The following is a 13789-nucleotide window of genomic DNA, read 5'->3' as shown; positions in this document are numbered from 1 at the left end:
TAATTATCAAGGAAAAGAGCAAGTTCGTAGTTGATAGCGGTGAAGTTGCCGTTTTTATAATCACGAATGGTTTTAATACTGTTTTGGGACGGTAGGATTGCCAGGCTAATAAAAAAATGCAAGACGTCGTAATCGCTCAAGCCGGGTGAGTGTGTAACCTTAGATGTGATATCTGTTGATGATGTTAAAACAAGATCTAAAAGAGATGATGTGGTGTTCGTTACACGTGTAGGGGAAGTAACTACCTGAACCAAGTTGAAATCAGCACATATCTCTACAAAATGATTCGATTCTGCGGAAGTCGTATTTAATAAAGGACACGTCCTTTACCAGGAAATATTCGGGAAGTTAAAATCGCCCATAAGTAATATTGGCGCTCCGGGGAAGCGAACACTTATCTGGCACAAGCAATCGTACATGCTATCGCAAAAAGTCGGCGCTCATGATGGTGGTCGGTAACAAACGCCAATCACAACCTTTTTGAAATTTACAGAAATGCAGCACCATACACATTCAATGTTACAAGATATGACAACAGGGAAACAGTCAAAGTATTCATTAACAGCAATTAAGACACCACCGCCTAGTGTGTTAGCGCGATCAGTACGGTAAGTGCCGGTACGATATGTGCCGTAACCGCGCTGGTACTCGCTGGAGTTCGCTGGCTGGTACTGGAAACAGCGCTGGTTTCGTTCTTTTCGCTGTGGTTCCACTATATTTAAGTATATATAAGAATCGGTACTGTTGAATTATAAACGTTTGATAAAATTTTATCAAGAGATACTAGCCTCTTGTCCTAAATAACCCTGTATATCGAGGTCATAAATTTCTGTGGCGTCTCGCAGCTCGAAATGAAGGTGCGTGAGCTGCTTCATTTATACATGCGTATGCCACACTGAAGATCACTTTTGGTTCTGCGCTTCCCTTCTGACTGTGCCCACTGCTATGCTCTTGCACGAAAATACGCAATCACACACTCTAAAAACTAAGGGAGTGCCGGGCACTCTCTTTGAGAGAGTAGCTGCTTGTCCCATATTTCACTCTCTTTTCGAGAGTAGATCGACCCTCTTTGAGAGAGAGTAGGTCAACTCCTCCTGACAGATTTTGTTACTCCACCGCAAGGGATTGCTAGTACTCTTCCGCAGAGTGATAATACTCTTCCCACAGGGAGTGCTAGTACTCTTCCGCAGAGTGCTAATACTCTCCCCGCAAGGTTAATAGTACACCGCCAGACCGAGTACTTCTACTCCCCCAAACAGAGTGCTTGTACTCCTTCAGAACAGAGTGCTAGTACTCTTCCCAATACCCTCTTAGCCAAGTCCTGGTCACGCATGCAGGCAGGAAATCAGATCAAATTAGGGCCGCTGGTATACTGTTCCCTAGGCGGCTCCTCAGAGACACTGGCCCGATTCCAAGCGGCCTTCAGAATAGGCGTGAGCAAAGTTATGCAGGATTTTAAAGTCATTTTTTCCTGGCTATTTGCTGCCTACCGTGAGGCGTGACTGCTCTGAAGCGGCCTATGCGTATGCGTCACGAACGCCACTGAGGAGAAAAAAAAGCGAATTAACACATAATCTGCAAACATCTTCGCAAATTTCACAATCAGGAGTCACATAATCTAATTAGAATACAATTGACAAGGGAATCACATACTTATTAAGAATCACAATGCTCTATACATCATGTGAATTCGAACCCGCGTACACTCGAATTTGTACAATTCAAAACACACATCATAACCATTACACCACAGCGCCGCCACGCCCAGTCGTGTTCTTTTAGAGGTTATATATATACCAGACGTATTTGATGAATCGGCTGTGGTGGGTGGGGTTTCTCTGCAGTGTGCTGTGCTGTTGTGTACTGGAATACGTGTGCGTTTGCATCATTTCCATTCCTTGCTACGACTAACGAAGGAAGACAACGTAGACGACAACGTGAGAACTATTCACGGCTTGTCGTCACCGCAGGAAAATAACAAATGTGCCGTTCAGCTCATGATGGAGTGCTTCTCCAGTCTATGTTCTCTAAAATACGCGGATACAAAGTATTGCGCCAACCATCCACGTATGTGAATTTAATTCGCGTGTATACTGGTGAGCAACTGCGACGCCAGTACCAGGCATTTCGACGTTCCTCACGCTGCCTGTAGGCGTTCTTTTCAAGTGCATTAGTTTAGAGTTTGGTTCAGTCTGCTGTGAGCTGTTGTCCTGCATTAGCAGCGGATCGTTAGCGTTTTGAAGCGCATGCATTCCATCATTTGGAGACTGCTTATGCCGATAGCCGCGTCAAATGCATTGGCACGCGTGTTTAAATCACTAATGTGTCCACTTGTTACGCGTGCACTGCTCGTATCCTGTGGCAGTGCTCGTTCTAAAAGCTTCGAAGACCATCTACACTCATGCGTGTGTTCAATTTATATATGCACAGGATGGACTTGCCGGCTAGTTGGTTGAGCATTTTAGAAGAAACAGCGCAACACAAGGACGACGCAACAACATGCCACACCATGAAGCGCTGGTGTGGTTGATGCTTTTTTTCGTCCTTGTGTTTGCGCTGTTTCTTCGTCCACGATACACGCACACCACAGGTACGCGAAAGTTTAGGAGCATAAGTGGTTAACTGTTTTCCCCGTTTTCTATAAGTGTGAATGGCACAGTGCGTTGCCCGGAATTGTGCACGCTTACCCCCATATGCAGAAATGCATCATAACTTGAAGCCCATGCTTGACTTGATCTAAACGATGCAAGTCGCGAACGCACCAAAAGAAAGGCAGTGAGCGTCTTGGGGGACGTTCGCACCAAGCGTCGTTTATATCAAGTCAAGCATGAGCTTTGTATTAAGATACATTTCTGAATACGGGGGCTAGACATCTGCTTTTTCCAGAAAATGTCGAAGAAACGCCCGCCAAAACCAGGCACATTCGTAAACCTAACTAGGCAATACGAAGCTCCATAGAAAAAAAGAAGAGTGGTATTAAAAGCTTTCAGTATTTTTCTTTACTCCAAAATAGTTGCGCTCTCGTGGCTTCACTGTACAGAGATAGTGCAGCGTTAGCTAGAAAGCATAAATTTCCTAACTCCACGCCAAAATAAGCTTGTAAAATTATTTAGGTGCTAGAATCCAGGGTTTGTAGCGATCCTTGAAAATCCTTTATTTCTAAAATGCCATTTTCAAGGCATTGAAAACCCTTGAATTTTTAGAAGTACTGAGAAGTCCTTAAACTTGTACACTTGGCTAGACTTAGCAGACATTGCCAAGCGCTTTTTTTCCCTTCTGTGACACTCTTTCGCATGTCACAGAAAATTGTCTCTGGAGGTAATAGAAGGAAAGTGACATCCTTAAAGTTGAAATTACAAAGGAGCTGCAGATACCAGTTTTATGCACATGGAACCGGCGACAAATGTGCTTGGAGGAGCAGAAGCAGGAAGCTCAACAGTTGAGGCATTCGGAGAGAAGCCGTGAAGAGTAAATTGAGAGCGACAGACACAATAAAAAGAAATTAAACATGACTATTGCTTATTTGATGGTGAAAAAAGCTGAGGCAACAGATGACATCACATACACTGTCAAACCAAACAGTATTCAAAAACTGCAAATGTTGCAGGTCCAAGTAGTTAATTGTGCTATTGCAGAAAAACTTTGAGCGCTTTCTTGAAATGCTTCCTTGTGTGCGTTTAGTGGTGGGCGGTGAAAGGCAAATTAGCAGTCTTTCAAATGTTTGAAATCACTGAAATGCGATTTGTTTTGTTTTCTTTTGTTTGCATTAAAGTTAACGGTGTTGTTGAACAAGTTATTGCCTGTCCAAACTACTACACACATTGCACGAGGTCCTTGAAGTTACTGTGTCGGGGCCTCGAAAGTCCTTGAAAACCATTGAATTTTTTTCTTCAATATTGCTACAAACCCAGTAGAACAACTGTCATGGAGTAAAAACCTTGGCTGAACAGGGGCTTATACGCAGAGCACAGGAAGACTAGAAATGCAGTAGTAGCCATGGAGGGCCCTGAAAAAAATGTGCCACATCAGCTCGTCTGCCTTATGTTTCTGCACCAACTGTCGCATTTTTAATAGAAGTGCACTTTCGGTTCTACTCCAATAAACGCAACATTACGAACTCCAGTGTGGGGCAGTCCTTCAGCCAGTGCAGAACGTTTTCTGTAAATCCGAGTCAGCTCTGTCATTTTCCCAGCATTGTAGTACAAGATTTGTTAAACTGGTTTAGCAGAACATGAGCAGTATACTCTTAAATTAGCTGTTTATTTGTATGCACAAGTTCAGGTCCTCAGTTTGGTTGCATGACAAATTGCCATACCTCCATAGATACAAGAAACAATTTTATTACAGTTTAATTAAATCCAAACAGTAATAATCACAACAATATAATGACATACATTTCTTTTGGTACGTATACAGCCCATGTCTTCGCAGTGTATAAATTAACTATACACCGCAAGTACTGTGTCCTGACCAATATTATTCACATGTGTAAAACCATCACAGCCATTCAACAAATATCACAGTAATTAGTGACATACACTTTGTAACTGCTTTACATGAGCATAATGTATACAAATGGTCCCTGTGTACTTACACAGGACTAGTGCCACCCGAGTACTATTACTGACAGGTGTAAAACCAACAAAGCAGTTCTTTAAAAAATATCACAGCGCTTAGTGACGTACATGCTGTAACTCCCTTGTAGAAACAATACAAACACGTGAGGACACAGAAAGCTTGCAGTGGGCATACATGGGAATACCGCCGCCTCAATACTAATTCACAAGTGTAAAACCAACCAAGCAGTTCTTTAAAGAATATCACAATGCTTAGTGACATACATTTTCTAACTAACTTATATAAGCTTTATACAAACATGAGAACATACACAAAGCTAGCGGTGCACCCGCATAGAAGTGCGGCCATCTGAACACGATTATTTGCAAGTGTAAGCTCAACAGAACAGTTCGTTATAGTGACGCACATTTTGTAACTGCCTTATACAAGCTTAGTGCAAGCACAAGAATGCAGAAAAATATAAATTAAAAACTTGCTCTATGCATACACAAACAGATTAACACAAATGGTAAACACCGCTTTGAAGACAAATGTGACTGTGGCAAAGCGCAGTGCTGTGCCGGTTGAAATTGCCACCCACAAAAGTATTGAGCAATGCTTAAACCACAGGCAATAAAGTGCTGAAAGACTGCGTCTGTAACGTAACTATTTTAATTCAAATTTCTTGAATATAGGGCTCGCTTGCAGATAAGGCATCTGATCCAACTGACCTGATTTTACACTTGCTACATGCATACAATGTACTCAGATATAACTGGTAATAATAATTATAAAAGGCATTTAAAAACTTGATAGTATGATGAAGATGCATGACTAGAAAAGTTCTGTCCCCCTCGTACTTGTTAAAAAGGTGTAAGTATGACACATGTTCTTTTTTTCCTCAATTTTTGCATTAATGGACAGCCGGGAACCTCGAACCGACACAAAAAAAAAAGATACTGCTATGTTAATAGTGTTATGAATAATTTTTTGTGAAAGCTTTTTTACAGACAAGTTGCAGTCTCGTTTCTGGAGGTTGAGCTGTATATTGCAAAATAACTTGAAAAGTGGTCACATGGGAGCATGACACTATATCATAATGTTAGTTTCAGTTGACTCTCTTGCCCTACAAGTCGCTGCTCACTGTGGCCAGTGATGCAACAGCAGTGTCTGTGTGATTTTCATCACACTTCTGTCCTATGCCATTCTTACCAGAGTTGGCGGCACATAGATACCCAAATTTCGATAGTGTTGCTTTCTCAGGTGGTTGCTTTTGATTTGCTCAATATCAGTTGGCACTTCAGCTGCATCAAACTTCTTTTTTACCTCTTCAACAACAACATCAACAACAATCTTATGACACCTGTGTTGTCCTTCTAGTTGCCTACAAAGACCAGTCAATCTAGCAACACTGACAGTCTCTACTATCTTGTAATGGGGGAGAGGTGTGTCCCACCATGTGTTCCACATTGTTGTCACTATGTGGGCTGGCTGGGGAGGCAACAACTGTAATATGTTTGCATTTGCATATATTAAAGTGATGCTTGTACTGTGTTATAACACCTAACTTAGTCTTGCACTTGCTGCACAATAACACTGGCTCACAGTCGTGGTGAAAAGCTTTTGTATGTTGAGCAAGTGAGTTGTATGCACCACAAAAAAAGTCACAGTGATAGCACACATGTTGTTCTACCAGGCCTGGTGTGGTTCCTTCTGACACTGCTGCTGATGCTGACGCGCTGCTGCTTCCCTCGTACACTGTTGCAGCTGCAGTAGACATGGCAGTCTCTGTATTTATTGCTGCCGTGTCATCTGTCATGGTAACTTCCAAGTGGTATCAGGCTCACTTCTGCAACAGAGATGTTGTTTGCCCCTTGAGGGCTCTCATGATCAGGGCCAATAATTTTGTAGGCATTGTCTCCTGCATCGAAGAACCAATAAGAACAGCAAGAATTAATAAACATAGTTCTAAAAAGTACGTACATCAAGACTTAACCACAAGCTTTGCACATAAGTGACCGGGCTTAATGAATAATACTTGCAGGAGGAGTTACACAATTGTTTGTGTATATTACAGTAAAGCCTCATCAGAAGATATTCAAGAGGCACGGGAAACATGTCTCTCGAAACCAAAAATTTTGAGACAGTGAGGAGCCAGACTAGATCACTTTATTATGCATCATCACTAAAGTATGTTTTGATATATCTGAAGGAATAAATGCTCAGGGTGGCTTAAAGGGCCCCTAAACCACTTCTCGTCATTTTTTGAACATTTCAAGTAAACACGCGTATCGAAATCAGAATGCCGTCACGATCGACGAAGCCAAATGCCAGAGTGCGTAGCACTGCCGGAGCACCACAATATGAAGAAAATGACCCCGTGCGCCTCTCTGGACCTATCCTGCACCCCCCAGTTTGTCCTGACGTCACCAGGCCGTCTCTGATGATGTCACCAGCTTCCGGTGCTGTCGATTGGTCGAACGAAAGTTTACGACTGCCGGCAAGGCCTGCAAGCAAATACACACACTCTTTCTTCCTCGTCGCGTTGCGCGCGATGCCATTGTGGGCAGCCAATGGGGGCAAAGAACAGAAACGCCAACTGAAGCGTCTCCCTATGAGGCTCTTCAACACGAGTCACCATACAGTTCCGTTGTATTAGCGCCACCCCTCGCAGGACGATGGGCCAGCGCGGCAACAGAGCTCGTTGGTGTTGGCCTGTCCCGTAACATTTGGAGGTGTACTAGGCAAGGAAAAGACGATACTGTCCATATGGCGTGTACCAGATGAAAGAGTAAAATGAGTGGGGACTACTTTTCGATAATCAAACACACGTAGCTCCACTATTACTGCACCGTTTCGAAAAATTCTCGTGGCTACCTGTTCATTGCCTTATTGTGTAGAACTGCAACACCGCAACTAAATTTCAACCTCGGTGGTTTAGGGGCCTTTTAAAGAAGACATTCACAGCTTTTTAGCGACTGTAGATTGTGTTAGCTTCCTTCCCAACTTCTGGAATTTAGACACTTCACTTTGCAAGCCTTGTAGCTCGCAGTACCTTTGAGGTGCTCTTAGACGCTCGTCAGCTTCAAATGCCGACACTTTCTGCCCTGCACTGTCCTCGTTGCCCTCCTTTTCTGGTTCATGCTAAAAGAGACATGCGCAATTGACTTGTGTAATGATTGCGTGATCTTTACGCCCTTCGGAGCACACAAGGTGCACAAAGTGAATGTGTCTGGGTTGTGTCCCTTCGGTAGTGAATACTTAAAAAGTCATCCTTAGTAACAAAGGTGTCTCTTGTATACAGTATTGTTAACGTGGCAAACATCGGAAAACCAACCAAACCATTTTCAGATGTCTCTTACAACAAAGTGCATCTTGTAATGAGATTCTACTGTACTGAATATTTGTCAACCATGGATCATCTGCATGTACATATAGTCACAAAGACATGTTGTGTGGAATGGCGAATCGGGAAACAGTTCGTACTCTTACTTTTTGTGCCTAACATAAGCAGCTGATAACAATATGATAAAAAAGCAGGCAATGAGGCTAGAATGGAACATAATCCTTCAGCTCTAAACAGTTTTTGGGCCCACATCATTCCCTCATATGACATAAGGAAACAACTTGATTGCAGTAATGGCTGCATGTGATCTGAGTTGATTGAAACAAACTATACGTAAGGTTGTCCTGTATGTAATTTTATCAGAGTGCTTTTTAGATGTCCTGCTGGTGATCCTGGCTGCGCGATGCTTCTCATGCTTTTTGGCACGATTCCTTTTTTTCCACTCCACTTTTTTTTCAGATTTTTTCCCCTTTCCCTTCCCCCTTGTGTAAAATAGCACACTTGAAGTATCAAATCTGTTGAACTAACGTGTGTATCAAACCTGTTAACATGTGTGCTTCACTGTGGTCTGTGTTGTATTTTTGCGCTGCACAATTCAATTCAAGATGAAAGATGGAACGTCCCTGCCTTTAGTTTAATTGTGTGTGTGTGTGTGTGTGTGTGTATATATGTCTCTCTCATGTTTTGAAATATATGTACATTCAGGAGTGCCTGCATGCCCTTCTCTCCTGCTCCAGTGACTAAAAGGAGAGCCTGTTTATGTACCATAGTAAAAAATTCAAAGGTTTTCGCTGCGCCCATTACATCCCTTATCATATGGATCTGTCACAATACAGAGTAGCAGTGGTCCATAATACTAGCCCATCCCAACATAATTATAAATTAAAACATACCGACATGCTGCGAAACAGCTGTTGCAAAGCCGCTGGTGAAGGCAATTTCCGCAGCACTGCAGTGGTACAGCCGAGTTCCACCTGTATAGTGACAAATCCATATGCGCGTTAGCAACTCAGTAGTTGCTGATGGTTTCATAAGCTTTACACTACACAATAAAGTAATCTAGACAACTTTGTTGGAACAAATGCACATAATTAGGACACCACTTAAACACTAACACGATTACTTGCCCCCAATCTCTCACTCACTAAGGGATAATACTACTGAAACATCGGTGGAGAGCTCAGATTAACACAGCCCATAAAGGACAAGCGTTCTTTGAGGAAAACAGCTATAACAGCGGTTAGTTTTCTTGATCATTTTATGTGGTAGCTTTGATTTAAATGTCATGCAGTACTATAAAATACGAAGTGCCGCATTTCTAGCAGCAGAAGGCGTCGTCAGGCTCATGGTACAACAGATTTTTGCACTGTTTGTCAGTGAGCCGACACATACAAAGAAAACCGAATTCACACATACATATACAGTGTCAAGTGCACTTCTCCTTCTGAAAACGCAGCCACCAGTTCCAATGTTGCTGAAAGGAAAGGTTATATAAAGTGCGAGACTGCATGGAACTGCCACTTATGACTGTAAATGTATGGTCTGCTGATTGCTGAGGTAGTCACATGCTATTTCTAGTCTCTTTTAGAAGCATTACTAAAGAATAAATTAAAATCTATTCATAAGTCACGAATTTCATGCATCCATAGTTTGGCTAAATAACCTGTGAGAAAAAGACATGTTTACCTGGAATAGCAACCTTTTTTCCTGCTGCAAAACTTTCCTTCGAATTAATGAAATAACTTTACAGCGTCATAATGCGTTTCTCGCAACTACTTGCCGGCAGTGGCGAGTTAGTGTTTATATCCGACTCATTGGGCGACAATACTGCCAAAAACAAATGCTTCACGAACACGAGAACACGTCCCTCGCAGAGAATAGCAACCATATATGCCTCTGTGAGACATGATCGCACCTTTGTGGTCAAAATGTACATTAGAACGACATCACCATCTCATTAAAAAAAAAGCCTCGGTACAAGGCAGCCGCCAACTGCATAATGTGAAATTGCAACTGATGTCCACTTACTGGTGGCCTGTGTTTGAGTCACTTTTGGCAGTTGACTGGGTGCTGAGAAATGCACGTCCTGGGTTGTCCCTGCAAAACATACAGGGTTATGTCAAATGTTGAAAATATATATATGCCGGCATTTCATCAGTCGCAAAACAAACGAGTAAACTAATAAACAACTGTAATGTAAACAGAGTACGCATCATAAGATAGGCTGTCAACTGTTAATGCATTACGCAAAAAACCTAATGCATAGGAAAGACTATATGTATACACACGAAGCTGACACACAATTTAATTCGCTCTAGATTTTTCCGTGCAGCATATTCAAATTATTATGTCTCGTGGTTAGAGCAAAATTAGTGTAAATTACGAACTAAATTATCTACCCTGGAAATGCACCTGTGCGCGCTTCGAACGAGTAGCGTTGTAAAATTTACGTACATGGCATTTAACATAGTTGCTGAACACGGATTTCCTTTGCCCTGTGTCGTGTGCAGTGAGCTACATATATCTGCCCCCCCCCCTTTTTTTGTACTAGCCATACTGCGTGCCACTGCACCTATACGCACGTCAAGAAACCTCACGACACAGAAATAAAAAAAGCGCCAATCACCCATGCCTGCATGTTGTAGTGGGCCTAACCTAACCAAGCATGGGCTGTTGCTTTTTATAGTAAACACAGGCACCGTGCTCATTGCAAGTATGTATCATGTCGCTAAGCAAATATGCAATTTCATTGTACCACTATTTTTTTATCACATGGATATATCTGTTGAGAGCCAAGACAAAAAGCAGTCACTTCTCAGAACTAATCAGCTTTCTTAAAACACATTTTTAACTTTTCAATTATACTTGCTGCTATGTGTTTGTCTCCAGAGAGCATACTTGATTTGACTTTCCAATCAGAGACATTACATAAATATACCATGTTAAGATGACTGCCTGGAGCACGTGAGAATTTTCATCTTCGTGTAACATACTGTATCTTGATTTTGTTGACATTTGCTCAAATGGTACACCCAATATACCCAAATACTAGTTTTCTTGTCCAAATAACATGCCAATGTATTTTGATTTTTTGGCATTGGCTCCTCCGCACTACGTGAAGTCCCGCTGCACTGGCTCTTTCACATCCTCGTGTCCTTGCAGCTGCCTTCTTGCGTTATATAAAGCGGGTGCCTGAAAAATATCGCATGCAAAAGTCAACACAAGGGCATGGTGCAAAACAACATCAAGACAGTCAAGGCCATGGCAATAAAAAACTCTTAGCTCTTAGTCTTCCTGGTGAAATGCATGCAAAACATCCAAATGACTGCAACAGTCAACTGCTAAACTAAGTTCAATTTTTAGATTTAAGCAAAAAAACAAATAAACCACAGTTCATCCTTGTTTTTCATGAATGTTAGAATACTCCTGCTAATGAATAGAATATTGGTCATTTTCAGACGTCAGAGGTCTGTCATGAGTCTGGTGTATCGCAAACACCACTTGTGACACATCCTAAGCACGTGCCCAGTGTGCCCCCCCTCCCCCCCACCATCCCTGGTTGTGCCACTGCTGAAGCCATAATTTGAGGATTATAGCTGCAAACATGATGCTCAGTAGGGATGAAAATATTGCCCTTCAGCTCAATGGATATATGGATGTGCCTATAAAAAAGGGCAACAAGGCTTGTTATGGCAAGCTTACCCACATTTCAATACTAACAAGTTCACTGCGGCCTGCATCTAAGCTTACTAAAAGGCATGAACTTATTTTCATGCATGAGGTGCGCAGTGGAGTTCATTTTTGACAGACCCGACTACTGCTGCAGTTTGAAATCTAGCATTTTAGATTCTTGTAGGCATGTAAAAGTTGCAGTTAAACCGCAGTTATTAGTTTATTACACCAACCTATTGTTCTGTGTACGACAGACTGGTAATACGGAATTAAAGCAACATTTTATTTTGATAATTTATTTCTCTACTAAAAATATTCAAGCGATAAACACATCTTGATCTGCCATGCTATAGCAAAATGCACACATTACGCTTGTAACCCCCAGAGGAAGGCTGATTTAGCTGTTCATATGACGTAACTCTGACACGCCAACTCATATTAGCAAATGCACAGGCATGTCCAAAACAATAACCGTATGCAAAGCGCCCCTGCAATTGTAATTCCACACAGCAGCCGCTATATTCGATGCCGATGCGTAACTAGCTGCTCGACAATTCACCGAGTTCGTAGACATAAGCATCCTTTCAGTTTCGCACCGTGCACGAAAACCGCAACAGGAGACAAAACCAGACCTATAATCACACCATTTCAACATGAGCAAAAACAGTTCAGTCTTAGGGATAAACACTGTGAGAGCGATTTAGTGCGCGACGGCGACGAGCGACGGCTTCGAGCGACAAAACGGGCCGTCGCTTGAACAGATGGCTCGGTTCTGGAAATCAAGAAATCGTCGCTCGTCGCCCAGAAGTGCTATGAGCGACTAGCCAATAGCGCGAAGCCGGAACTGGATGTACATACATCGCTCAAATACTACCGATTGTCGCGCGGAACGAGCAAATGATTAAATTTTTATACGTGCAAGGATAAGAACGTACTGCAAGACCTCCGGAAATATTTTATGCTCCTTTTTATAGTAAAATACATCAACGTAAATTACTAAAGCACGCGTCACGCGTGACTGCAGCCCTCATGCCGGCAACACCGGGGAGGCGTCGCTCAAAATCGTCGCTCGCACGGAGTACGACTTGTAGGCGACGAGCGAACGCGACAGCCATCTCCGTCGCGTCGCTTGTAGCTGCCGCGCGCAAGATCGCTTATATGAGGTTTATACTTTTTTCAGCATAAAACATGGATTCCTCATGCGTTTTCAGTAAGTTCAAGATAACGCGCCCAACTGACCTCTTGCAGCATGCAGCTGAATGCCTGCGGCAAAGTTTCTAACTAGCACTGGTGCTGCACGTAACTTCAGTGGTCGCAGATTCCCCCTGCGCGAGACACCGTCAAGCGCGCGGTTTATTTATAAAAAAAAAAAGCATGCTGCCAGCAAAATGACGCCTTCTATTATGTGATTCCTTAGTTCAACAGCGTTCCGTACACAGTAGACTGCCAAACTGAATAAATTCAAACACACAAAACGCACGCTAATCACGCTCCGCATAGGCTCGGAATCACGGGCTGGTGAACTAACCATTTTAAGCGTCCTCTCGCCTGGCGTCTTATTGAACATACCATAGTTCTGGCAGCGTTTGCAATTTTTAAAGCTCTTACGGACAACGGCAAAGTGATAAAATCACATGCAGTTATCGCGACGACTGGCTTTTTCGATTGACATCAGGAGACAGCGCGTACGCCTAGTCCTTTGTCAATCGCGTCGGCTAAGCGCAGCGACGACTTCCTGGCGATAGCATGACATACGGAGAATGTGCACCTAAGTTAGAATTCACTTACCGTGGAGGATTTGTTGTTATATCCAAGGCATGACGAACGACTGTCGTGCTTTCGTGGCGACGCGAGATGGCTGATACACGATCTCCCTCGGCTGGCCTTTGCTCGCTGGACAGATCACCTTTCTCCGGTGCTGTGTTGTTCCGCGGTCTTGAGCGCGCGCGCGCGCGGTGGAGCCACTCCGAGTGAAAAAGTAGAGCGCTCGCTACGCGTTCCTTTGAACTGCGGCGGCCTGTTCTCTTAGAAGCAAAACGATGTGTTCTTTGCTCAGCGTGCATGAATGATACATTGCCATGTTCGGGGCCAGCCACCTACAGGTGAAGCAGAAGATTACGCTACGTTTTGTTTTCTATTGCCGCAGGAGTCGCTCTTTTCTATTGTCGCAAGTCTTTTCACTCTTTCTCTCTGAAGAGGAGAGTGAAAAGCACA

General features: G+C 43.0%; 1 protein-coding gene and 1 long non-coding RNA gene across 2 annotated transcripts in view; one reads left to right on the top strand and one right to left on the bottom strand.

The window, feature by feature from the left end:
* Positions 1-13789, top strand: part of LOC129381679 (uncharacterized) — a 257411-nt gene that overhangs the window by 122860 nt on the left and 120762 nt on the right. The gene's annotated exons all lie outside the window — the stretch shown is intronic.
* On the bottom strand, positions 4319-11128 carry LOC126517770 (uncharacterized). The gene is made up of 4 exons (XM_055064718.2): positions 10953-11128; positions 9932-10000; positions 8797-8877; positions 4319-6478 (listed from the first exon to the last, which is right to left on the bottom strand). The coding sequence occupies exons 1-4, from the start codon at positions 10999-11001 to the stop codon at positions 6366-6368; spliced, it is 312 nt and encodes a 103-aa protein (XP_054920693.1). The 5' UTR covers positions 11002-11128; the 3' UTR covers positions 4319-6365.

This window comes from Dermacentor andersoni, chromosome 11 (genome assembly GCF_023375885.2).
Source record: "Dermacentor andersoni chromosome 11, qqDerAnde1_hic_scaffold, whole genome shotgun sequence".
In the NCBI taxonomy this organism is placed as follows: domain Eukaryota; kingdom Metazoa; phylum Arthropoda; class Arachnida; order Ixodida; family Ixodidae; genus Dermacentor; species Dermacentor andersoni.
This window is presented reverse-complemented; position numbering and strand designations above follow the sequence as displayed.